Below are 27,532 nucleotides of genomic sequence, written 5' to 3' on the forward strand. Positions count from 1 at the left end.
GGTATGCCAAAATGGCTAGTGCACACTTTGCGTGACAGTAAATTGGATGCACCTTTGTCTAGTCGTACTCGTTCAGGCTCTCGCCATGCATGTTATGCATCAGATTGTTATGCGTTGGCTGTGTCTAGCTTACATGATATTAAGGAGCCTCTGTCTTTTGATGAAGCACAGAATTCAAAAAATTGGATGGCTACCATGCAATCAGAATATGGTGCACTTATAGAAAATGACACATGGACTTTATGTGATTTGCCTCCAGGCAAAAAGGCCATTGGTACGAAGTGGGTTTACAAGTTGAAACGCAAGCCGGATGGTGAGATCGATCGCCATAAGGCTCGACTTGTTGCAAAAGGTTATGCACAGCAAAAAGGCATAGATTATGAAGAGACTTTTGCTCCCACTTGTCGTATGACTACTGTACGTTTTCTATCTGCATTGGCAGCTCATTTTGGTTGGGATGTACATCAATCAGACATTGTTACTGCTTTCTTGAATGGTGACATATTTGAGGAAGTTTATGTAACGCAGCCTCGCGGTTTTGTCATAAAAGGACAAGAGGACAAAGTGTGCCGATGTAAGAAGGCTTTGTATGGGTTGAAGCAATCTCCTCGTGCTTGGTATGAGAAAGTTGACACTCATTTGGTTAAACGAGGCTTTCATAACAGTCCAACAGAAAGCACATTGTTTGTAAAGCGTGAGGGTGATGTACTTCTCATTGTGGTTCTTTATGTTGATGATTTTCTGATCACTGGACCAAATGAGAGACATATTACTGAATTTAAGGCTGATTTGAATGCTACTTTCAAGATGAAAGATTTGGGACTGTTGCATCATTACTTGGGTATACAGTTTAAGCAGCGTGATGGTGGTATTGCCTTGTGTCAGAAAAGTTACATAGAGACATTGCTATGTAAGTTTGGACTTGAGGATTGCAAACCTATTGCCACTCCCATGGAAACAGGTTTGAAGTTGAGTCTACATGATGCTGGCGATCCTGCTGATGTCACTCTTTACCAAACTGCTGTTGGCTGCCTCATTTATGTATGCAACACGAGGCCAAATATTCAATTTGCAGTCCCATAGGTCAGCAGATTTATGCATAGCCCAGGGTCTAAGCATTGGCAGGCTGTCAAGAGGATTTTCCGCTACCTTAGTGGCGCTTTACATCTTGGCTTGTTTTATCCCAAGGGGGGATCATTGCTGCCAGACTTACATGCTTTTTCAGACTCAGATTGGGCTGGTTGTTTTGACACACGAGTGTCCACAAGTGGTTTTTGTTTCATGCTTGGTAGTTCATGTATATCATGGTTGAGCAAGAAGCAACCTACTGTGGCCACTTCGAGTTGTGAGGCTGAGTACAGGGCAGTCTTTACAGCTACGGTTGAGTGTGTATGGCTCAGACGCCTTATGGCTGATTTGGGTGTTAGACAGGACACTGCCAACACTATCTACACTGACAGTCAGAGCGCATTGGTAGTTGCGAGAAACCCAGTTTTTCATGCTCGCACAAAGCACATTGAGGTGCATTACCACTATGTCAGGGAGAGGCTCTCAGCAGGAGAGATCAGCTTGGCTTATGTGCCAACACAGGACAACCTTGCAGATATTTTCACAAAGGCATTGTCTCGTGAGAAGGTTGAAGCTTTCCGCAAAGCTTTGGGCTTACTCCCCTTTGTGGACTGATCCTGTCCTCAGGGCATGGCACTTCCCTTTACTCATGTGCCAGCTCTCGTTCACCGCATCACTCTAGGGGGGATTTGTTACCATATACATGTGGTAGTGATGTGTGTGAACACACTAGGACCGCCGGGGCATTTTTTTCCTCTTTAGGAGGTTTTTTCCCCCGTGCATTGTATATACGCCCATCACTCTAGGGCTATCTATCTTTCCATTGCACACTAAGAAACACACTCTCTATTGTTTGCCTTGAGCTTCCTTCATCTTCTCCAAGCTGTGTGTGTTTCTCTGCAATCCTAATTCCAACACGGAGTGCTCAAATGGAAACAAACCATTACGAATTTGATGGAGACATTTTCGTTATGGGTCAGACTTCATCAAAAATATCCAAGGGATAGAGCAATTACCTTCGAGTCTGCTGTTTTCAGGAGGTGTTTTCAACAAGAATGCAGGTACACTTGTTTACATTTCCACTTCAATTTCGTAATGGTTATGCCATCACTTGAATTTTGTTGAGGTTTGTGCATTCCAACTTAGGCACTGATTGTCGCCCAAGGGGTTGGTTGGAATTTATCAAGCATGGCTTGATTGCCATCACAACAAGGTTGTTCCTAGCTTGGTCCATTTCATTTCTTTGTATGGATTGACACGCATGATTGATTATTTCTTTTTTAACTTGCATGAACATATGGCTTCTGCATACATGCTTTGTTGGCACATCATTTCAGACAAGCACGGCTTGTGTTAAGCTATAGCAAAGCTTGTCAACATTACCAAACGCAAGCTGTTTTTGTTTTTGAACACAGGTGTCCAACAACCACTCAACGTCAAGAAAAGCTTGAGTGAGTACTGCTCTTGTTTCCAAGCCCGGCTTCTTGAATTGCAATGGTCAGAGCATGGCAATGCTTGAAAATCTCATGACGGTTGGCACAGCCTGTTGCAAGCCTTGCTGAAGGCGGCACAGGTACTCGGCAAGGCTGCTGACCCTTCAGTGCAATTCCAAGATGCTATGAAGCACATTGCAGAGCTTGGCTTCTGGGCAAGTTGTTTTCCCATGATGCACTAAGACATGGATATGATCCACCCATTGTTGCCGCACATGATCTAACGACTTTTTCAAGACATCACTGGAGCACGACTCCGTCTAAGTAATCCAGTCAAGCAGATATGACACACGGTACAACTCGACAAGATTGATTCTTTTTTAATGCTCGCCAAGGTCGACATTTTCTTGTTATGCCACCAGTGGGCAACGAGGTTAGTAAATGTCAAGTTATGTTTGTTTTTGTCTATGCTTTACTTTTCATTTTTGAAAATCTCTCTCTCTGTTGTCCAAAGCAATGTGCTTGGGCAGACTTATAAGAAGTCACTCTCTATAGCAATGTGCTTTGCTTGTCTTCATGTGAAGCACTACTTCTCTTATGTGCCAAGGTATTATCGATTGACTTCAGATCAATGATATTGGCACACGTCCTTGGTACTATATGGATATAAGCTCACAGCTTACGCAACAGTGCATTGTGATGTATCCATGCCAGTGTAATCGTGCAAGGCACGTATACCAGTGGCTCACATAGTTGAGATGTCATTGAAGCCAAGGATTTATCATTCACTTTTTTGATATGGATGCTTGGCATACTAGTACGATGGGTGTTATATCATTGCATACGCTTCCGCTATAACACTAAATACTCTGTCTCACGGACAAGGTAAGTAGTTGATATCTTCAAAAAAAAATTATATTATTCACAGGCAAAGGGCCATGTTTCAAGTTACCCTAGTATGGTCATGCTCACATACAAAGTCATTGGGTCAAGATGTGACTTCTGGTACCTCTCTCTACGAGGGCGTGGTACAAGTACACAAGTGTACGCTTATAGGATAAGCTACGATACAGATATGGTTTGCACGGGGCATACAACACATTCAAATAAGGGGATTTTCTCAGCCCAACATTCTCTCTCTCTCTCTCTCTCTCTCTCTCTCTCTCTCTCTCTCTCTCTCTCTCTCTCTCTCTCTCTCTCTCTCTCTCTTTCCAACTTCTATGCGGGAAAGGTGAAACTAGGCATGATTTTATTGCAATCTTTCTATGTCAATACGTTAACAGGAAGGGCTAAGAGCCATCTATTGCCCCCTATTTTGAAAGCGCTACGAGCCACGGTTTGTAATCCATTAGTGATTGCTTTTAGGATCGAACAATTCTATTCCGTTGAGTATCCCTCAATTCTACTGGACAAGCAAGAGTCTTTCCATTATCAATTTTTTGGGTGCTATTTTAGCACTACACACTTTGCATGTGAAAATCAAGTTGAGTTTTGAACGTCTTAAACTCGTAAGGGCTTATCTCTACCAAGGTGTATAGATGAAGCCAACATTTTAGACAACACGATTGTTCATAAAAACCCAAGATTATGCCTTTTTGGATCCATATACGATCTACCGGATAAGATCTAGTTGTGAATACGATTCCGACTCCAGCGGATCTCCTATTTTATCTATAGCACTACGGGTGTCTATATAAGTCCCATTTGGGGATAAGACCAGCTCGTGATTACTAAATCACTTATTAAGTGTGATGGTCAATTATTGGAATCTTCACACATGCAGTCCAAGGAAAGAAATCCATAAGCTGCCAAGGGCTTGTGGATAATTTCAGCTTTCAGAGTTGACTTAAGATACTATCAGCTGCTAGTAAAGCAATTTTCCTGCAACATTTAACCAAGGGTTTTGACAATGTTGGTCGTAACCAAAGGATCTGGTTTGCAAAGACAACACCCAGGGTTCCATGTGCAATACTACTTGCCTTTCACTAATTTTCATTTAGTGTTCCTAGGCCTTTGTCGGCAGGAAATTTGGGTAGGTGCTTTTCACTCTGCTATAGGTACGCATTTGTTTTGGTTTTGTTTCTTTTGGTTTGTTTTTTCTACGTAGGATGCATATCCATTTTTTCTCTTCAGAGAGATGACAAGGTCATGTAAGAGCCAAAGACATTTGGGCTATAGTGTCCAAAATAAGTTTCTGCATTATGCAGTTATAGACCCACTTGTAGGGTTTATTTGGCACATGTTGTCACATGGGATACAACATGGTCTAGGGACTTAAGGAATTCGGTTTAGCCAATGTGGAGCAAGGTTAATGAGGTTCCCTCTCACTCCGGTCGTAGAGTGTTTGCAATTACCTCCACACACAAGTACATCTTGTACTTGTAGGATGTTCTTTTTCCAAACATCCTTAGTTGAGACATAATCCACATGTGGCGAATATGAGTCTCTGGGACTGACACTGGCGCCCACTATTTTAAGTATGTGTCACGAAAAAGTCCCTAGGTGCTGGTCAAATCTGTTTTCTAGACCATTTTCAGCATGACGTATCAGGAGCAATTTCGGTGGCCAAAAATTTTTTGATACTTAGAATGACTTGTTCAGGTACAAGTACTGCTAAACAACATTACAGATGGTTTATATAAATAGTAAGGCTCTGAGTTGTTAATGGAACAATCTCATTGTTTGTCCCTAGAAGTGATTAATGTTTCACCTTCTATTATGGTTCAAACATTTTAGCAAGGTTTGACAATGATTGCAACTGAAAAATTTAGTTTCTTTTCAGAACTATTTACATTCCTCTTTACTGTGTGCTACACACATCACATTCGCCATAAGTATTGGCAAGGATGATCATGGATATCCAAGTTTGAATTAGTTTTTTGCTAAATGCATGCACACTAGGTGTTATGGACCCTAGTGTTTAGCAAAAACTGACTTAGAACGGCATGTGTATTCATCAAGTTGTTGCTTATGAAGCATTTTGCACTCTAGGTGCAGTATCTCTATGAGATTACTTTTGGGTCTACCAATCACCAATAGAGGTCATGGCTTGGTTTGGGTGCTTGTGGGATTTTCAAGTTAACCACAATGTTTATTCCAGACATTGTTGCTTCCTTAGCAATGTTGTATGGTATTGTGATCCCCGTTTACCACTCTTTTGGGAAGACTGTCTGTAAACCGTGGGCGAAACACACCTCGGGACTGTCAATTATTCAAGGGGATAGACAAATTACAAAGTGTAATCTTGTACTAAAGGATATGCAAAGTGCGTACATTAGCACCAAGCAATCCAATTAATACGCATTTATTGCTCTACCTGGAGTTTGCTTACCATCAGATAAAGCATGTTTGCGATTAGGTTTAGTCTCTTCATGTATAAGTCAGGTTCTCAACCTTGAACGCTAGTTATGGTGGGGTTGTTTACTGATGAAATTTGAAAACAAGTCAAGGACTTACACTTGGCTAATGAGTTACACTTGTCAGCAAGTTACCTTCATGGAAAGTGAAAAGTGGTACTCTTTCAGGTACATCTTTGTTGTGATAACTCGTTTAGCATGCTCATGTGCGTTCTAAATGGAGTCTACACACTATGATTGGAATGGAACCAGTAACACAAGATGGTTGCAAATGGACAACAATGTGCAAAATCAAGATGTTATTCTTGATTATATTGGACCTCCTACTGCACCATGTTTCGATCAAACTGGATCCATGAGGGATACCACTGTGTAAAACATTAGTGTTCTTATGAAGATCCCACCACTTTTGTTTCTGAGGACGAAAATGCTTCTCCAAGGGGGAAGTAATGTCAAGCCAAGGGCTAGAATACAGGGCCTGACCTAGGGGAGTTAGGGACTTAGGCCAAGGGTCGGACTGAAGGTGTGGATAGGGGATCCAGTTAGGGCAAAGGGGCATGGCCCCTCCTATAATAGGTTGGCTGGGAGGAGGATCCGGCATTCAGTCTCCCTATGGTCTTTCACCAAGTTAAGGAATGTGGGAGCAGTAAGTCCTTGAGGAGTATCATGTCCGGATGTCATCTAATGCAGTGCTTGGCCGGCAGTAGTCATGATCAGCAGTGCCTAGCTAGCAAGAATAAAACTCTGACACTCTTTAGCCATGCCATCTCTTGCATTACATGGATGAAGGGAATATCAAATAGGGAAATGACGAGAAAGCTATGGATGGCTTGGCACTGGATCTAGGCCAAATGTGGTGCCATATAGAAGCACATAAGGTTTTTAATGAGTTCTTTGTCTGAGATGTCGTCTCCTAGCGTGTGCAGCCCTGTCAAGCCGTAGAAAGATGTTGTGCATGGCAAAGCTTTGGTCAATGCACATGCCAAATGTGGTGCCTTTATGAAGCTTAGGGGCCGAGAGGCCGCCCATATTCACCAAGGGGAAGCCGGAAGCCCAAAGGTCCACTGAATGGCCACCCATTGAGCTAAAAAAGAAAGAATAAAGTGGGAAATAAGGGAAAGAAAAGGCGAGGGGGCGTGCACGCAGCAAGGGGTGCAGGGGAGAGAGGGAGAAACACTCACCCCGGCCATAGGGGGCATCGGGTGATGTCGGGCAAGGAGGGGAAAAGGCATAGCTCACTAGCGTGCACACTCTCGGCCCAGCTCTCGTTGAATTTCATGTTGGTCATCCTATCCGCTATCACATCATCAGGGGTCGATTTTTATGCTCCCTAGCAACGACGGTGTGTTGCTAAGGGAGGGGGGGAAGCTAATATTAGAATAGAGGCTATCTATAGAAAAACGGGGGGGAGAAGGGAAGACGAGCTGTTGCATGGTCTCTCACGTGCTTGAAGAAGAGGAAAGAGCACTCACTCACAGGCATAAGCAAGAAAGGAAGCCACTCAAACTCTCTCGCTCTCGTGCTTGAGCTAGGGAAGGAGAGGCTATCTCTCTTTTGGAACCTTGAGGAGCAAAGAGTAATGTGAGGTAGTAGAGGGGAGATCGAATGCATAGAAGGGCAGCTTGAAGGAGAACCTTTGGACCTCGCTCTTGAGTAAGCAAGGAGGGAAAGTTGCATAAAAGAGAGACGGGAGCTCGCATACAAGAGGGAGTATTTGAGCAAGAGGGAGTATTCGAGCAAGAAGGGAGTATTCAAGCAAGTGGAGAAGCTCGATAAGTAGACGACGAGGCAAGAAGGGAGTTGAGCTCAGTAAGCAACAAAAGAAGGGAGTTGACGACGATAACCGAAGACGTAACGTGAACGACAATCGATTCTGGAAATCCGACACATAATAATTTTTGTCTATCGAGACAAGCACAACTAAAGCTATCAACAAGCTTGACAAACCCCTTAAGAGAAATTGAAGGAGTAAAAGAGAGCAACTATGAATGAGGTGAAGAACAAGGAAGACGGGAATTTTGGCAGATCTCTCTTGATATTTCTCTTAATTTTGCATGAGGAGGGAAAGATTAGTCAATGAGAGAATGTCGCACGGAAAAAGTTGGTAAGCTCTTAAGGGCAATTAAAACAGAAAAAGGGCAATTAAAGAAGAAAGAGGAGAGTGAAGCTGGTAAAGCAGGTGGACAGCAATTGAAGGCAACCAAAAAGGAGAAATTTTGTAGATATTTTGAGAGCTCTTGACAACTTAAGGGCAGATTGTAAGGGAAATTGGAGCAGAAAGAGTGCATCATGGAGAAAACCATTGATGCAGGAAAAGCAACATGGAGGAAAATTATCATCGTCATCAACTTCAAATTGATCAATCATCTTGATTAGTCTCAAAGCCGCTAACGGCCCAAAATTAATCTTGTAAAGGGAGCTTAAAACCCTAGTTTTCAGTTAATCCAAGTGACGATGCTGCTAACATCCCGCCTTGGCTATCGATTAAGTTGTACCTAAAGATTTACTCAATTAATTGATGATTACGGTGATTGCCAGAGCTTCCAGTGTCTGCTATTCTCTCTCTTTCACACCTCTCACAGCCAGAGGCCTGACGCCTTCCCGGCTCACATTTTGAACACATATCCCCCAACATCTTTGTTTTCGTGTCGGGTTCACCAAATTTGTCGCAGTGCATGCCTCTCCAGGGTCAATCGGGAAAGCGTTGGGCTTCTAGCAGTAGACGGAGAAGCTGTCTAGGTGCAAACCAAGGGAAACTAGTGTGATTAGGGCTGATTTAGTGCTAATAAGATGATATAGAGGTGTTTAGAGAGAATTGCAAGAGAATATCGCAGATCGGAACAGAGTTAATGACTAAAATCCAACTTAGTACAGATACTAACACTTAATTGAGCTGGAAATCAGAAGATGTTTCCATTAAATAGATATCTGGAACCCTTGATACAAATCTATTGCATACGCCAACGTCGGTATGCCTGTTGATTTGAAATCCCCTATTTCGATAACCCAAACCCATAGGAAGCAACTCGTAATTTCCAAGCAGAACACCCACCCTGTACTATTTCTTTGCTCTTGAATCCCGTGCTAGACACTTCCCGAACAAGGAGCTTGCTTATCAAAAATTCATTCTTCCGTTCCTTTCTGTCCACAGCTTCCCCACGACCTCCTCCTTTGTTACTTCAAGGTCCACACACACACACAGAGAGAGAGAGAGAGAGAGAGAGAGAGAGAGAGAGAGAGAGAGAGAGAGAGAGAGAGAGAGAGAGAGAGAGACCTCTTTTGCTCTTGAATTTTGCGCTAGATGCTTCCCTCTCCTCTTCTTCACGTTCCTCTCGCACGCCAAATAAACACACTTCTTCTTCTTCGACTAACTCCTGCTCTCCAAAACACACTTGCTTATTCTTCTTCGACTTCACTCGCTCTCCACAACCTTGCTTCTTCTCCTTCGTTCCCTCCCCCAAAGAGCTCTCGCCAAAAAAAAAAAAAAAAAAAAAACCCCCCCCCCCCCCCCAAAAAAAAATGGGGCCCCTCTGGGCGTGTGAGGCTTCCCCTCATTATGTTTGTCGACCAAGCTATTTTTGGACTACTTTTGCATGTGAAACATCCTCTAATTGCGACTCTGACTTGCCCTCCAAGCACTCACATGACCCACCTCTTAGGAGGGGCCCCGACGGTGCCGTCGGTGCTCCCACCTTTACTCTCAAAAATAGTTTGCCCACATGGGGCATGGGAACAACATCACCATGTGGGCTGCACATCATCATATGACTTCTGCCAATGGCATTGCCGCCCTATCTCCGCGCGCGACCGCCTTCCTCACCAAAAACCACCAGGGTTGCCGCCCTGCAATGCGCACTTGCTGCCCCCCATCAAGAGGCCATAGCCTAGGAGCTCAACGCCTTCATGTGATCCTCAATGGGCTCACGCCCCAGACTATATACCCTGCCAATCTCTTTTGTGCACCTGTATGTGGGTTAATTATCGCCACATGGCAGCACCTCAAGTGTGGCCACCCTCCAAGCTCCAAAATATTCCCCGCAAATCCTTTAAAAAAATCCCATTTTCCCCCCCACTTCAAACACCTGCCACTTGTAAAAACATGCTTGAAGACCCGCCCGTGACTTTCTTCTGTGCAAGTAGGGCCCCATTTCGACTTTGTTTGGCCTATCAATCGATGCACTCAAAACGGAGAAACTTCTGCTTGGCATCACACCCCCTTTACTTGGCAGAAACTTCAACTCCCAGCAACTTGCCCGTCTGGAATCCGTTTGATGCATTGCAGCTTCCTGTGACCTTCACTTGCCGCATAGAACACATAAAAAACCTGGCAAAGCTGCAAAATCATCAAATGGAACATCTACCGAGGTGGCTAACCCGACACAAACTTGGCCCCCGACAAAACTTTGCTCGGCCGTATCTTGGCATCCAGGACTCCAATTGATGATATGAAACGACAGACACGCTCCATAAATCAAGAACTACACACCCATAGTTCCAAACTGGCTAGTACTACCTGGCATCACTTGGCCTATCCGTCTCGAATCTGCAATCACTTCCAACTTCAAAATGCCATAACTTGGGCACCATGCCTCTGTTTGACGAGCGGTCTGAACCTGCTCCTTTAGCACCTCAAGCTCTACATATTTAAGCCAAAAAACTGGCCCTTCAAACATTCTTTACCTATCTCCCTATCAAGCCCTATCTGGAGCCCTCTAGTCTGGAAAACCACATAAAGCATACATATCCTCCCTCTTGCTAACATAATAGTTGTTAACATTGTTCATAAGTTTGGCAAAACCTCGAATAAGTATGAAAATTTGCATCTTTCACCCCGTGTCCGCAAAGCGGCACGACACCGCTGACCCAAGTAGGGGGTAGGCTTGATCGGTTTGAAACTTCCTAGCCCATCCTCTCTGCTTGGCACATCCCTAGGTGTGCTTATGGGGGCTTTTCCCTTGTTCGTCTGAGTAGGGGCTGCATTTTGTGCGTTCACAATAGAAATTTTGACTAGTTGCTCAATGAGAGTTGAGTTTTGCTCAAATAATGACTCCATATGGTCTATTCTGTCTGGTTAAGGGGGGGCTTTTCCAATGGGGTGGTGGGAGCCTTCTTCTGCTTGACCCATTCTCGCTGGAGACGAGGACACAGAGTTGAACTCAAGCTCTGCCTCATCCAAGCTGTCTTGCCGCTGTAACCTTCCTTGTCGTTGCACCCACTTAGAGTGCTCCCAATAGTCAATTTCACTGCTTGTGGTGATCTCAGCCACCCGTTCCACTGGGAGGGACGAGCTACTATCATATGTTTCACAGTTGGTGGGTCTCTGTGTCCCACCGCTAGGCATAGACCCCTTGAGGTTTTGAGCTCTGATACCAAGTGTTATGGGGTTGGGTCGCAGGTCTTCAATTCTGCCTTGGAGCCGCGGTCCAACTGACGATTCTTCAATGAGAATAGGTTAGCTTGTTGAAAAGAACTTGAGGGACAATCCATGAAACGTACAAGGGACGCGAGTTGAGATGAAAACCCAAACAGGACTTTGTATTGATTCCAAAATGAAGATTACCATAAGGGACACAGGCCTCTCCAGCGCCTGTGTTGAAAAGAAGACTTTAGAAGGGGAATTGGATTTATTGATGTGAGGATTGCCACCCCGGCTTTGGCTCATGGCCGACACCCTTTGAACTACCCCAGTTCAATACGTCCAGATCATCCAAAGAGGAGAACTACTTTTTATATTTGCAAACAATTCAGGGGCGGTGGGCCGGTAAAAACCGCCCAAGTCCCAAGCCTCGGGATAGAAATCCCTTCAAGAAGGTGGTCGTCGGCTCATCCACGAGCCGTGGCCACAAACATTAAAACAGCCCACTTAGGCCTGGGACCACGAGAACCCGGGGCTCGCTCATGGCCCAAGCGAGGCTCTAGGTGGAAAAACATCCCTTCGGGGGGCTCCCGGAGTTGTCGGGGCTCACGAGGCCGACGGGTCCAAACATGCGTGGAAATGGCCCGCGGGAAGGCGGGGACGCGTGAGGGACAACTGTGGGGCAGCGGGTGATGAGAGCCGACGATGTGCCGACGGGGCCCTGGAAACCCCCCACGCTAGAGAACCCCAACAATCCCCCCCCCCCCCCCCCCCCCCCCCCCCAAAAAAAAAAGGAACTTAGACGTCCTCGTCAATTGATAAGCATAACCACAAAATACATACATTCGCATAAGAAACGCATCTGACTGCATCAAAAACACATATGAGTAACTGATTGCATATCCACACTTCTATACATGTAATGATTGGCCTCAAGCTCTGGGCATGTGCTTGAGTTCAGGCATGTTGGAAGAATGTGTTTGTCCATTGCAATGACTCTGTCTTCTGGCACCCACGTGCAATTTGACATTGGGCGCCCGCGCCATTTTACATAGAACTCTGGCACCTTATGCACACCATTTGTGGGTGATAGGCAGAGGAGAACCGCGATTTCATACCTAGCAGCTTGAATAGTTCTCTCCACATATCACTGAGGAATCGTCCATCTTTATCTGATACTATAGCCAAGGGAAATCCATGGTTCTTGAACACATTCTTGAAAAAGAGCCACGCGGTCTGAAAGGAAGTAAGTGGCGGCTTCGCGAGAATGAAATGAGCTTGTTTCACAAAATAATCCACAACCACAAAGATCATGATGTAGCCATGACTGTCAGGAAGATCCATTATAAAGTCCATGCTGACTACATCCCAAGGTCATCAAAGTGAGGAGCTCCGCCGGCTTGATTCTTTGTGCTTTCACCAATTGGCCAGTCGGGCATAATCTGACATATTCTACCACATCATCTTGCATCTTAAGAAAAAAAAAGTGGCGACTTAGTTTGTCGAAGGACCTCTTTTTTCCCTCGTGACCTGCCATTTTACAATCATGTGCCTCCCATAGAAACCGAGCTTTAAGAGCGGGATCATTTGGTACATATATCTTATTGTGTGCATGCCATAGTCCATCTCGTGGTCGAATAGGCTCAGAGATGCCTTTTCCTTGGTGCCAATTCTGCATCATTTGAAGTACTATGGGATTCATTTTGCTTGCTTTGCGGATCTTAGCTAATACATCCTCACCAGTGGTTATCAAACTGACTGCATTAGCCTCTGGCATCCTGCACAAGGCATCAAGCATCGCATTTTGCTTGCCTGGCTTGTGAATGATTTCTATGTCATATTCTGCGAGCTGATCTTGCCAATGGCTCTGCTTGTGCGAGAGCTTTGGCTGAGTCTGAAAATATTTGAGCGACACATTATCCGTGTAGACCTTAATGTGCTTGTCCGATACATAGTGGTGCCATTGATCTAGGCAGTACACCACCGCATACATTTCTTGCTCATGAGTAGCCCACCTCTTTTACGATCAATGAACTTCTTAGATATATATGCAACGGGCTTGTCTTCTTGCAACAATACTCCCCCCAACGCAACACGGGAGGCATCTGTGTGTATCTCAAACGGTTTGTCAAATTCTAGCAGCTTAAGCACCGGTAGGGCGCACATTACCTGCTTGACATGCTCAAAAGCCGGCTGAGCTTCTTCACTCCATTTGAACGCTTTGCTCCCCTTGGTGGTGTCTGTGATAAGAGCCATGATCTTTGAAAAATCTTTGATAGATTTGCGGCAAATTGAGTGAAACCTACAAACTCTCTGACTTGAGTGACAATTTGCGGGGTAGGCCAATTTACCACGGCCTCAATCTTCTTAGGGTCTACTTGGTTTTATTATTTGCAAGCTAAAATTTAGTTAGAGAGCCCAATAATACTCAAATGTACCATACATTCACTCAATTAATTGGGGATTTCATTCAATTAAGTGACAATTTTATTCAATTTCGCAAATGTACCACACATTCAATGGAAATTTCATTCAAATATACCTGTGAAACACTCAAATGCACTTGTAAGACAAGGGAAGCTAGAGCCTGAGAGTCCACCACCCAACCGCCCATTATATAGGCAAGCCCCTGGCCCTTTGCCCTAGTTGGACTCCCCGTTCCACACCACCTAGCCCAGCCCTGCCCTTGTCTAGTCCGGCCTTGCCGGTGTCCTTACATTACTCTCCCCTTAAGAAGAGTTTTCGTCCCCGAAAACAAAAGTGGGGAACTTCTTCTTAAGAACACTAATGTTTTCCCAAGTGGCACCTTCTTCAGGTCGGTCTTTCCACTTGATTAAGGCTTGTTGACGTACGTGATGACGTGTACGCAACTCATGATAATCAAGAACACGTTCAGGTTCATGTGGTAGGGTAGGAGGTTCAATGAAATCAACCAAAACCTGTTGGTCAATGACATTGTCGTCCCCATGTAACCGTTTACGTAAACGGCTTACATGAAACACCGGATGAATGCGAGAATGTGAAGGTAGTAATTTGTAGGCGTGATCACCTGCTGGCTTGAGTATTTTGAAAGGCCCACAATATCGGGGAGATAATTTAGGTGTCGACTGAGTTTTCAGACTTTCTGAATGTTCTGGCACACGTAAAAATACTTCCTCCCCTTCTTCGAAGGTAACTTGCCGACGTTTCTCATCAGCGTACTTCTTATACCGATCCTGTGCTTGCCGAACATTCTGACGAACAAGTTTCAGCATATCCATGTGGTCTTGGAGAAAATCCTTAACCTGTTGGATTTTTTCAGTTGCCAGCTCCACCGTAACTGGTAACCTAGGTTGAAACACGTACATGAGCATGAAAGGACTAAAACCTGTTGTGACACGCTTAGCACTGTTGTAGGAAAACTCGAGAATAGGAAAGTATTCTTCCCAGTCTGACTGTTTTTTGCTGATGTATGCTCTTAGCATATCCTCTAGCACCTGGTTAACCCGTTTCGTTTGACCATCCGTTTCTGGATAATCAACTGTTCTGAGATTTAGTTGTGTACCCAATCGTTAAAATACTGCTCTCCAAAAGTGGCTGTTAAACTTGGGATCACGATCACTAACAATGTTACTTGGCAAACCATACAATTTGTATAGATTGTCCACAAATAACTTGGCTAGTTCTGGTGTCTTAACCGTTTATTTGGTCGGGATAAACTTACATAGTTTAGTCAACCTGTCTACGACCACCAATACTGAGTCATGACCTCGTATAGTGGTTGGTAAACCTACAATACAATCCATAGAGATGCTTTCCCATTTTCCATTGGGAATCTCCAAAGGATGTAAGAGTCCTCCTGCTTTCAGGAGCTCTGCCTTGTTAACTTGACATTTTTGGAAGTGCAAGACATAAGCTTGAACAAAGCCATGTAGACCTGGCCAGTAAAACTGTCGTCGTACGAGAGCATAAGTTTTTCTAATCCCCGGGTGCCCTGCACTCATAAAGAATTTGGTGCCGAATGTCTGTGTCCATCGGTACACAAACTCTCCTCTTGTGGAGTAGGTACCCATTGTCGATGGTAAAATGCTTCTATCGCTGTAGTTCATCACTTGATAAAGGAGAACTCGGTGTGGAGGTTAACTGTACACTACCTTCATTGGAGTGAGAAGGATCCCTCTTTTGAACATAGCTCCATACTTTGGAATATGCTTCATCATGCTCATATTTGCCCTTGAGAGAATCTAAAAATTCACTACAAAGTTTCGTGAACAAGAGCGAATTGATCTCTAGCATTCGACTTAGAACGTCTGTCACTACATTGTATCGGCCTTTGTGATATCTTAGCTTGGCATCACATTCCTGAAGGATCTCGGCCCACCTGGCTTTTCGACCCTTTAAATCCGTTTGTTGTGTAAACCATTTGATGCTTTCATGGTCAAACACAATTTCAAATCGAGCACCATACAGATAATGCCTCCATGTTTTTAAGGCAGACACTATTGCATAGAGTTCACGTTCGTAAGCAGAATAGTTCCCTGAGCTGCATTAAGCTTCTTGCTTTCAAATGCAATTGGCCAACCGTCTTGTAATAGGACTGCTCCAATAGCACGGTCATTGGCATCCGTTTCCAAAACGAATGGTTTCAAAGGATCTACAATAGCCAGTATAGGAGCTGTAGCTAATGCATCCTTGAGCGTATCAAAACTGTGCTGTTGAGCGGATCCCCACTGAAAAGCTTTACCTTTGCCTTTAAGTTGATCCGTCTCATAGGAACAGCAATTTGAGCATAGTTTTTAACGAACCTTTGGTAAAAACCTGCAAATCCTAAAAGTATCTATCATTCTTCCAGATTTTTCGGAGGAGGCCATTTCCTGATGGTATCCACTTTGGATTGATCCATGTATAGGCCGTTAGCTTAACATGCCCTAAATAATGAATTTCATCTTTTAGAAAATCACATTTAGATTCCTTGCCATATAACTTGTTTGTGCGTAACAACTCAAACACTTGACTGAGATGTTGTAAGTGTTCTTCTTCAGAAGCACTATAGACTAGGATGTCATCGAGGAAAACAATCACAAATTTTCCCAAATATGGCTTCAAGACACTATCCATAAGTGTCATGAATGTTGCGAGCGCATTGGTTAACCCAAAGGGCATTACCAAAAACTCGTAGTGTCCAAACCGTGTTCGGAATGCAGTTTTAGGTATATCGGCAAGTCGAATATGGACTTGATCATATCCTGACCGCAAGTCTATCTTCGTAAAAATGTGAGCATGAGTGAACTTATCAAACAACTCATCTACTCTTGGAAATGGGTATTTGTTCTTAAATGTAACTGCATTTAAGCCACGGTAGTCTACGCACATGCGCATACTGCCGTCCTTTTTCTTCACTAAGAGGATAGGCGAAGCACATGGTGAAGAACTAGGTTGTATAAACCCTCTGCTAAGGTAGTCAGCAAGTTGACGTTCCACCTCAGCAGCCTCTGAATAACTCATACAGTAAGGTGGTTTACTAACAGGTTTACAGCATGCAGCCACACCAATGCTATGTTGTACTGATCGTGTCAGCGATAATCCTGATGGCAAATCATTAGGAAATACATCTTGAAATTCCTTTAATAATTTCTGTAATTGACTAGCAACATTTGCTTGTTTAGAATTAGCAATTGGTGGAATAGAGCAGAGAGAAGCATGCGGCGTTGAGGAATGTTCAACAGACTCAATGTTAGAAAGAAAATGAGACAGTGAGTAACACAAGAAAACCTGATCTATTTCATTATCAGAAACGAGCTGCATAAGCTCAGCGGTACAAATCAGTGGTGATGAAGGTATATCTTTTTCTCCTAACAACAACACATGTGCACCATGGGATTGAAACATCAAGCTGTTGTGCTCATAGCTACGTTTCAATGATGGTCCTAGGCTATGCAACCACTCCCTACCAAGAACCACGTCAGCCCTTTCCATGTTCATAACCTAAAAATCCAAACATGTAGAGTACCCTTGTACTTCCAATGGAACAGCTTGGCATTGAGTATCCCATATTTCAGTATCATGTCCATTCATCATTGCTACCTTGTAGCGGTGGGTACTCAGAGTTTGAAGCAGTTTGAGTTTTTTCACCAATCCATAATTGATGAAATTGTGAGTAGCACTGTCATCTACCAAGATGTGCAGCTTGTGCCCTTGCAGATATCCGTGCATATGTACTAACTCATGTGGTCCAAAGGTTGGTTGCCACATGGAAGCTGTGAGACAGCATTCATGCACCACCTCAGTGTGTGTTACTTCCACTGTAGAGAATCTTGAGGAAGACTCAAGAGGCAGCAGTTGCACCATGTGCACTGCTTTCTCCTTTCCTTGAGCAGCAGATTTCCCCTTGGGACAATCCTTTTTGCCATGACCTCTTCCTAAACATTGACAACATAAATTTTCTTTCTTGGCTTTATCAAAATCCTCAGCAGAAAGAGGACCCCTGGACCCCTTGGTTTTTTAGATGCATCTAAATTAGCAACTAGAAATTTTCTTTTATTGTGCCCATACTGAGTGCGTGTATTACCATGTATGCTAGCAGGCACGTGACTATTATGTGTTATCAGGATCATCATGAATATGTGCTTTCACTATGGCTTCCTCAAGTGTTTTAGGGTCTTGGGTCTTGACATACTTCTTAAGCTCGGGTGTCAGACCTCGTATGAACCCGCGTACTTGTTGAAAGGTATCCAAGCCTTCCAACTTGAGGATAACGTCCCGATAGTGAGAGATATATTCAAGGAGTGATGGGTATTGGCGCATGGAACATGTGTCCCAAGCCGTCTAGTTCTGATGGGCCTCGTTTGTAGGCAAAAATTCCTTGCTAAACATTGCTTCAAAAGCTGCCCAACTCTGTGGTATGATGTTCTTCTCCTTGAGAGACATCCACCATTTGTAGGCCTTGCCTTCCAGAGTTAAGCTCGTTTGCAGAGCTCTGACTGCATCCGGATGACGTCGTAAGGCGTGAATTCCATCCCACTTGCTGAGAAAGATATTCACTGCATCTTTATTGCGGTCTCGGTCTTCTACCTTAAAAATCGGTGGTTTAGTGTTCTTTAACAATCCATCCGCCTCTTTGGCAGTGAGAGTATGCAATGTATCAGCATTTGGGCCTTGCCCTAGATTAGAATTGCCCTGCCCTTGTGTGGAAACGTGCTCATGCATGTGCGTGTCAGCAGGACTCTTAGACTACTGATGCAATAATTGAATCACTAATGTGGATAGTTTAGTAACATTTTCATTTAAAGCTTTAAAATTTTCATCCATGACTATCATGCGTGTCTGAAGTGCACGAAATTCTTGAATATCGAGCAATTCGTAAGTATCTTCTCCTACCGTAGCGTCGCGGGTACTCTCCTTGACAGGATCCGGCCGCGGGCCATCATTGGTAGGATCAGGAGTACTTTGCTCAAAATCGAATGTCATATTGATATCGGAATCCATGTCTACACAGTGAGGTGAAAGAAGTACTCAGAAAAAATACCTGATATTGAAAGCACTCGCAAAGTATAAGAGCCTTGATAACTTAATGAAAATCGAGAGTAGTCCGGTGGAAAGTGATTTGAATTGTCCGCCGTATATGGAATTCCACTAGTTCTCGATAGCCGAATCAATTAGGCTTGAAAGCGACAATTGATTTCACAAAAAACTTGTACTGCAACTCCGCCAATTTGGTTGTCTTGAAATCTCCGAGTTTCTGCGTAATACGCAGGAAATTGTTGTCAGAATGCGGGCCGGATTCGTTGATGCCGTCCTTTCCGGCCTTGCCGTACTCACACGTAGTGGAGTAGGGGGGGGTGGGGTACCTACTGTGGGTACCACCCCTTAAGCTTTAAAATTGTTGTGTATGGCCACTACCCCTAAGGGGGTGGGCGCCCTTCAAGTGGGAAAAAGAGCTCATAGTCGGCTATGGCGCCAAACGGGCAGCGCACAGAGGCTTGGAGAGCTTGGGGCGAATGATTGGAAGCCCGAGGGGCTTCGGTCCTGTGTCGTAAAACCCCTAGCAGGCCCTTGCACCGCTAACGAGCCCGCGCGCTTGCGTTTTGGTGCTCCTGCACCCGACGGTCCTCCCTTGCCAAGGTCGCATGCCCACGGGTTGCGTCCTCATCGACGACCTTGCTAAGGGGTGATCCCCACTGTGTTAGACCCCGACATGCAAGCCTTGAGTGGCTAGAAAGCACCACGTCCTTCCCCCTTTCCCAAAATAGACATAAGCTCTGATACCAGTGTAAGACAAAGGAAGCTAAAGCTTGAGAGTCCACCACCCAACCACCCATTATATAGGTAAGCCCCTGGCCCTTTGCTCTAGTTGGACTCCCCGTTCCACACCGCCTAGCCCGGCCCTGCCCTTGTCTAGTCCGGCCTTGTCGGTGTCCTGACAGGACTTGCTTGTACTAAAGGACTTCATTGTACTAGAACATACCTTCAATGCATTGAAGTGTACCTCAATTGCAATCGAATGTCCCCAATCCTACCCAAGTGGACCAATCCATTGCACTCGAGCATCTCCAATGCTCCTTAATTGGGACAATGTTCACATATATGGATTTATAGTGCAAATTGTTTGATTAAAAACAAGATCTTAATTGTCGAGGGTAGGATTTGAACTATATGGTCAAAAATATCGATAAATAATTAAATGTTTGTATAAATTTTGCACATTGTTCAAAGATTGGTCTACTTGAAAGAATTAGGAAGAAAAAAACTTCTTTTGAGTAATAAGTTAGACTCGAATCTCGGTTGAGCTCAATAGCACTCAATTGTACTCACACCTGATTCTACTCAATTGCCTCAATTGGAATTAGTGCACTTACTTGTATTCAATTGTACCCACATGGATACCATTGATCTTAAATGCACTGAATTACACTCAATTGTACTAAGACTTGATTGTACTCAATTGCATCAATAGGAATTAAGGCACTTACTTGTATTCAATTGCACCCACTTGGATATCATGATCTTAAAAGTACCACAATAAACTCAATTGTCCTCAATGTACCCAAATTTTCTAGTGTTGCACTTTATTGTAGTGTAGTCTACTTTGGACACTATCTCACATGGGGAATTTCAAATGGGATCAAGGATCCTCAACACTATCTAACACGGGGTTTTAATGATCCCAAGGTGGTGGGATCAATGACAATGGATTGGTTGCGGGAATCTAGAGGAGGATGAACGACGGAGAAAAGGGTCAACATTTTGCAGGAATCTAGAGGAGGACAAACGACGGAGAAAAGGGTCAACATTTTGATTCGCAAAGCCTCTTGTCGGTGACTCGAACTTGAGAACTCGTGTTTGACAGCCCAACGCCCTAACCACACGCTCGTGTGGGGTTGCTTGTTCCCAAGGCGAAACCACTGGCTAATAAAGTGAACTCGGACAAAGGCAAAAGTAAACACAGACAAAAAAAGTAAATAAGGATAAAATCGAACGGCACTCGACTTTCGTGGAAAATGTGATTCACTTTAGCGCCATAGATGCCACCGCTTATACTTCATTGAAGATCTTGTGTCGAATTGTCCTGAGGATCAAGGATGGGGGCAAAAATCTAGGTACTCACATAGATCGTCAATCGTCCATTCAAGCGGTTTGCATTTACAAAGTTGCCCCAAATTTACAAATCAACTCGTATTTACAATATTATACAACCAAATACCATACATTTCAATAATCACATGGGGGGGGGGTTAGAGCACATAGATTGCTCGAGAGAGGTCATGGGTTCAAGATCGTGGTGCATGAGATGCCCCAAGTTCACTAGCCTACACAAATTTACCTTTAGTGTTAAATTTATAAAGTTTCCCAAATTCACAAATGTGCATCGAAATGGCCTGCATGCTCCCAATTGTAGATCATCCCATTTGAAAGATCCATGTGTAAGAAAGTGTGGAGGTGTAGCCTATACCTAGATTAGAGTCAAATTTTACCCATTGAGTCACTTGTGTATGAAGGTTGGGGGTAGGAAGATAGAGTTTTCCAACTTTGCTAAAATTGGTAGAGTTGAAAATCATTACAAGAGTTAGCTAACGTAAGGTGGTTGGGACTTGCTCACTATCTCACACGAGCATGGGCAGGAGGGGATCAATGGCCCACACCCATTTCGAGGATCGGGTGCGATTTGAGCCGTCTGATGCGGTTTGTGTAAATTCAAGAAAATAGGTAAATTCGGGTGCAACAAAACTTGTAAATTTGGGTGCAACAAAACCTCCTTTATGATGAACCCGCCACTGTGTAAATTCGGATCAGTTTAGTAAATTCAGGCAAACTGAAAAATTCGAGGCGCACCGCAACATCGAATGACCCACAGTGCCCCTGTTTCAAGAAATAGGCGTGGACCATTCATTGATCCCCTCCTGCCCATGCCCGTGTGAGATAGTGTTGAGGGTGTGGGGAAAACTTTTAGTTTTGCTTTTTGGGAGGGCCATGTCTCCAAATGACATGAAGTGGTTGAGAGGGGATCCTTGGTCGAGACTATAGTCTCAATAGCAGCACAATATTGGCAATGGGGCTAGTGGTATGAACTAGGTGTAAACTTGGGGTGGCCTAGTTCACCCCTAATTCACTTCCCATATCAGTCCGTCGAGATCACTCGGTGATATGTCTAATTGGCACCCTAGGTCCCCTTTACACGACCTTCTGTGCCAGATGGTGGTTAGGGATGGCTAGGGTAAACACAGCCTCGTAAAAAAAAACTACATCGCGCGCTCCTCCTATGCTCTTGAGCCCCCCCCCCCCCCCCCCAAGCTCCCCACCATCGTCGCTCGCGACTCGAACCTTGGACCTACCCCTCCACGCTCCCACACCTTAATCAACAAGCCTACTGCGCATCGCTACACACAAGGTGATGGCACATGTATAAAACCTTGCCCCCGCCTACTACGTCGATCCGACACTCCAAAACACACGCATCGCCGATAAATCACCCCTGCTGTTGATCCCAAGTCTCTCACCCAGTGTCACTTATAAACGGAACCCCCCCCCCCCCCCCCCCCCCCCCCCCCCCCCCCTTTTATGTGAATGTGTCATAGAGTCTTGAGCCTTAAGTTGGAAGCTAATAAGAAATGAATAGAGTTTGAGCAAACCGTTGCAGGGTTATGAGCAAGTGATACTACATTGTTGTGGGAAGCTGCCACGTTCCTTGGGAGGGGCACCTTGCCCTCTCCACTCCCCTCCTCTCTCTCCTCTTTATAACGACACGACCAGCTCTTCTACAGCCCCTTGCGAAACACATGCGAGAGAGACTGTTGGGGAAGGAGGCCCATTGCTTTCTTTATGCACCTCCCTCGCTTTGCAGCGCGTGCCAGGCTTTGCTTCTTCCTCACTATTGCTCCCCAGTGTTCCTCCCAAAAGCTCCAATCTCCATAGCCATGATACGATAGCAAAACTGCTAAAGAAGATCGAACGCTGGGGCCGCCCAAAAAAGCAGCAGCTCCACCACTATGCGCAGCTCGCCGAAGAGTAGTATCCTCTTAAGGTAACCCAATTCTTGATCATTGCTTCTTTCCTTTCTCGAGCAACTTCCTCCATCATCCCTGTCTTCACGCTACCGCTACAAAGTTGCGTCTTGCCATGTCTCTACTGCTACACCAGAAGGATTTCATTTGATTGAGAGTTATGCTGGGTTTTTCCCATCGCATTGCCTTCTAGTCTGGCTATGGATCCAGTAACGTAGTCATCATTCTCACTGAGCTGCTTTGCATGTGCGCGTGTGTGAGTAGCATCCCCAAGAAACGCATGAGTGCGTATGCTACCCTCTCACCAAACATCTTCTTCACCTAGATTACGTGTTCCCCAGCTGGGGATCCACTGCACACTTCTCACTGGAATATCTCTAGTCAATCACATGGGGGGAGGGAGAGAGAGAGAGAGAGAGAGAGAGAGAGAGAGAGAGAGAGAGAGAGATCTTTGTCCTTCTATTGCCTCCATACCTAGGATTTTCCCTTCTGTTGCCTCCATACCTAGCAACTTTTTTCCTGTCACTGTAGTCTTTGACGCTAGCAAACAAGGGTTACATTTTTGAAGGTGGATTTTCTATGCGAGGTTGCAGGTGCACCATCATTGCGCGCGCGCCGACCAAGCTGCAAAACAACCTATCAGATAAACAGCCAGAATGATGGGGTTAAGACCTTGGGCAGATATATGTATAGGAGTTGGATTTCTGGCCTTTTTTATTTACTTTCTCTTCGTAGTGTGGCAAAGATCGAGGCAAAACAAGCCTATGCGCAGCCCTAGCGATCTAATGAACAAGGCTTTGGTGGAAACAGGGCTACCTTCTTATGTTCAACAGAATGGAAATGGTTATGATTTCTATGAGGAAACTATGAAGGATGCATCACACACTGCTGAAAAAAAGGATGTCTCAGATATTGCTGACGAGACTTTGATGAGAGCATACAATTTGGACAAGGCCGATAAGGAGTACAAAGGTAGACATTATACCAAAGCAAAGCAAGCTGCTCTTGGTGAGGAGGTGCGTCGAAAGATAGCAGGGATATGGATTTCCAAAGATCAAGTTACTGTGGAAAATCTTGGGCAACCCTCTATCCAAAAAGAGGGCTTTCAAGAGGAGGGTGGAAACCATGATGTTGCAGACAAGGATTCAGGTAGCAGGAGTGCTAGGTCAGCAGATTCATGCCTTTCTGCTTTATCAACAAAAACAGGGGTCTCTGTGCCCGGGTCATCGGAAATGAGTTGGGGCCGTTGCTACACTCAGAAGGAGCTGGAGGAGGCAACAAACTTTTTCTGTGAAGAAAATGTGCTAGGAAATGGAAGTCATGGGATTGTTTATCGCGGTTTCATACCCAATGGCACTCGCATTGTTCTCAAAAACTTTTCGAACAACAGGTTGAGCATTGTGAACTACTTTCCACTATTGATATGTACTATTACATTGGGGCAATTAGCAATCTTTGAGGCTGAGTGGCCTTGTTATGTATGGTAGATAACATGGATGAAAGTACTCTCTTAGAAGCTTAGTTTATCCATGCGTTTTGTTTGAGAAATTTGAGTTCATGCAGAGGCCAAGCAGACAAGGAATTTCAGCTAGAGGTGGATGCCATCGGGCGCGTGAGGCACAAAAATCTTGTACGGTTGATTGGCTATTGTGTGGAGGGGTCTCAAAGGTTATTTTGAACTTTTAGAAGTATGGGTATCTTTTGTAGGAAGTTGAGCTTCTTTGATCATGTTACTCAAAAGTTGCGTTTTTTTTTCTTATTATCAGGTTCCTTGTTTATGAATATATTGACAACGGAAATTTGGAGCAATGGCTCCACGGGCCTTTACGACAGAAAGCACCACTCTCCTGGGACATCCGTATGAAGGTTATAGTTGGTACTGCTAGAGGGTAAATTTGTTTCTTCCACTCATTGGTATTATGAATGCTACAAATAGTTGAAAACAAGTAAAATGTGTAGTACATTGGAACACTAATTAGCCATCAAAACAAATTTCATTTAATGCAGAAATGTGGATGCTATGTGTTTTTAGATGGGATCAGAACAGCCGTCCAATGTTCAAATTGATTGACAACTAAAATGCATTAATATTGACCTTGATGCTGGGACCATTTGTCGGGATATCTACTTGGCACTCCGTATTGGATACTGATAACATTTGTGGGGCCTTATAGTAGAGAGCCAAAATTACTCATCAGGGGCTGCTGACTTTATGAATTACCACTTGAGTTTATAGCTTGCCTTTCTGTTCTTGCGGCCCATTTGGGCGAGCTTTTGGCTAAGGGTTATAGGTATTCGATCTCTCAATGGAACATTTGGTGCCCTATCTATAACAGTGATATTAAAAAATTGTTTCTTATTCTTCTTTCCCTGGAGATTGAATTAACTGCCTAATTCTCTGTATGGAAGTCTGCAATCAAAATATGAACATCAAAGGCATGTAGGACTTGCCTGGTGCTCTACGTTTATCTTGCTAACTTGCAGGTACTTGACTCAAATGTTGGAGTATATTAATCACTTTAACAGTTTGTGGTACTATAGGTTGGCCTACTTGCACGAGGGTTTGGAGCCCAAAGTTGTGCATCGAGATGTCAAGCCAAGCAACATTTTACTGGACAGCCAGTGGAATGCCAAAGTCTCAGACTTTGGCTTTGCGAAGCTCTTAGGGACAGGGAAGAGCCATGTTACAACAAGGGTTATGGGCACTTTTGGGTAAGTGTTGTGGATTCTCTACTTCGTTTAAATCCCACACCTCCATCACGCTCGCACATGTGCGCAACACATACACATGCGCGCGCACACACTTGAATCATCTATAGTCAAAATGGGTGGCATACTTAAGATAGAGGGAGTCAAAACAGACCTTGTGGTTAGGGGACACCGCCATGAGTATGCACGGGAATAAGCACTATTTACACCCCTGAGAACTTGATCTTCTGTTTTAGCGTAATGCACCACGAGAGAGAGAGAGAGAGAGAGAGAGAGAGAGAGAGAGAGAGAGAGAGAGAGAGAGAGATTTTTTTTCTTCTGGGCATGCAGTTATGTTGCTCCTGAATACGTCTCCACAGGCATGCTGACAGAAAAAAGCGACGTGTACAGTTATGGGGTGCTTGTCATGGAACTAATAACAGGAAGAGTTTCTGTTGATCGCAACCGGCCGGCTGGAGAGGTGAAAAGCTGAGTACTTTGAAGGTTGTCATGAAAGTTTTAGCTGCTGAGCTGCTGCACACACCTTCTACCTCACCTGAGCTTTCGGCCACCTGAGGTTTTTGCTATGTGGTCCAGGTACATTTGGTAGACTGGCTGAAATCGATGGTGGGAAATCGTCGTTCCGAAGAAGTTGCAGATCCAAACATGGTAGCTCAACCATCAGCAAGATCTTTAAAACGAGCACTGCTAGTGGCATTGCGGTGTGTTGATCCTGATGCCTCAAAGCGGCCAAAGATGGGTCATGTTGTGCATATGCTTGAATCTGCTGATGATAACCCATTTTGTCAGGTTTGTATGATATTTTGATGGTGCTTGCCCCTTGATACTGAACTTTATGTATGTATGTATTTATTTATGTGTATTTTACCATTTTGTCAGGTTTGTATGATATTTTGATGGTGCTTGCTCCTTGATATTGAACTTTATGTATGTATATATTTATGTGTATTTTTATGTATATATACGCATGTGTATTGTGTTTGCACTTGCGTACACATGCACATGGGCGTCATAGGATGTGTTTATGCATGTAGAGAATAGAAGAGGTCTGAAGCTCTTTTTGTCTTTGATATTGGTCAGGAACCAAAAATTTCAGAAGCGTACCATCAAAATAGCATTACACAAGTGCCCACAACTTTGCACAAGCACAAGCTCTTTACGATTCCTTCTTTCATGCTGCCTCAAAAGAGTAATCCTATGGACAAAGCTGGCCAAATTAGTCCTGCATGCAGAGGGCCTCCTATTCATGATGAGGGTGGGTTTGTGGGCACTATTGATAGGAAATTGACGTGGAAGTATGAGCGCTAACAAGGTGACTGCGGTGAATGGACAATGCCTTTGATACAAGCAGGATACGAGCATCACGGCCCAGGGTGGTTATATTCTAGCACCAAGCAGCTCCTAAGCCATGTTGTAGGTATGGGCTTTTGTGTGTGAAATGTTTTTGATTGTTATAGAAAGGTGGAAAATGGTCGTGTAATTAATGATGGAAATGTGAATATACCTAAACTTAGCTTATCAATTGGAGGCATTCCCGGTCCGACATGCCCAAGATAATAGTTGTGTAGTTGTCATATATTGCAAATTATTTCACCAACTGCATTGTCATTCCCCTTTGGTGTTGGGCAAGATGAGCACAGTTCAATTATGTTGATCAAACAAATTGTTCATTAAGGAATTTAGTGGTGAAATTACTTGCAATCATTGATAACTCGAGGATTTTATGTTATCTTCTGATTAAGGCTTTGTGAATGATACCTTTGAAAGAAGAAAGAGAGATTTAGGGGAACTTAAAGAGGCCTATAGAATGGCATGGAAGTGTAGATGCCATTTGTTATGTTGTAAACATTTGTGATGTCATTTATGCCCTACCCTCAACTTCTGAATCAAGAGCCCATGCCTTCCAGTTGTGCATGGTACTTCCTCTACTCATGTTGCTCTTTGTGCTTTAAGATATGTCAGCCTTTGTGTCCCTTTTTGTCGTCCCTTAGGCTGGTTTGGTGGGTCGAACTTGAGTTCATCTTGGCCTGGAGGGTAGTGTATAAACCCCCTCACAAAAGTTAACTTCCACAAAAAGTGGAGAAAGGAAAGCAAACAAAATTATCTGATCTTGCACGAGTGTGTCGTACACTA

The 27,532-nt window shown here is 44.2% G+C and overlaps 1 protein-coding gene across 2 annotated transcripts; it reads left to right on the forward strand.

The window, feature by feature from the left end:
• Positions 1-22,375: 22,375 nt before the first annotated feature.
• LOC147441147 (putative serine/threonine-protein kinase At1g01540) lies at positions 22,376-27,010 on the forward strand. Of its 2 annotated transcripts, none has more exons than XM_086482852.1 (8): positions 22,376-22,710; positions 23,284-24,080; positions 24,254-24,358; positions 24,457-24,579; positions 25,232-25,402; positions 25,730-25,859; positions 25,976-26,100; positions 26,480-27,010. In XM_086482852.1, exons 2-8 carry the CDS (start codon positions 23,347-23,349, stop codon positions 26,685-26,687), a joined length of 1,596 nt encoding a protein of 531 aa, XP_086338978.1. In that variant the 5' UTR covers positions 22,376-22,710; positions 23,284-23,346; the 3' UTR covers positions 26,688-27,010. The 2 variants fall into 2 exon arrangements, with proteins under 2 accessions (XP_086338978.1, XP_086338977.1); XM_086482851.1 differs by having other exon boundaries at positions 22,381-22,710; positions 25,976-26,188.
• Positions 27,011-27,532: the final 522 nt, after the last annotated feature.

Source organism: Adiantum capillus-veneris, chromosome 15, assembly GCF_014529385.1.
Source record: "Adiantum capillus-veneris isolate H3 chromosome 15, ASM1452938v2, whole genome shotgun sequence".
NCBI classification, from domain to species: Eukaryota; Viridiplantae; Streptophyta; class Polypodiopsida; order Polypodiales; family Pteridaceae; genus Adiantum; species Adiantum capillus-veneris.

What these genes read in the sequence shown, in the direction of transcription:
- LOC147441147 (XM_086482851.1), top strand. Translation starts at nt 23,347, where the DNA reads ATGATGGGGTTAAGACCTTGGGCAGATATATGTATAGGAGTTGGATTT. An exon ending in AGGGTTATGGGCACTTTTGG is followed by an intron (nt 25,403 to 25,729) that starts GTAAGTGTTGTG and finishes CTGGGCATGCAG; the next exon opens with TTATGTTGCTCCTGAATACG. An exon ending in ATGATAACCCATTTTGTCAG is followed by an intron (nt 26,189 to 26,479) that starts GTTTGTATGATA and finishes GATATTGGTCAG; the next exon opens with GAACCAAAAATTTCAGAAGC.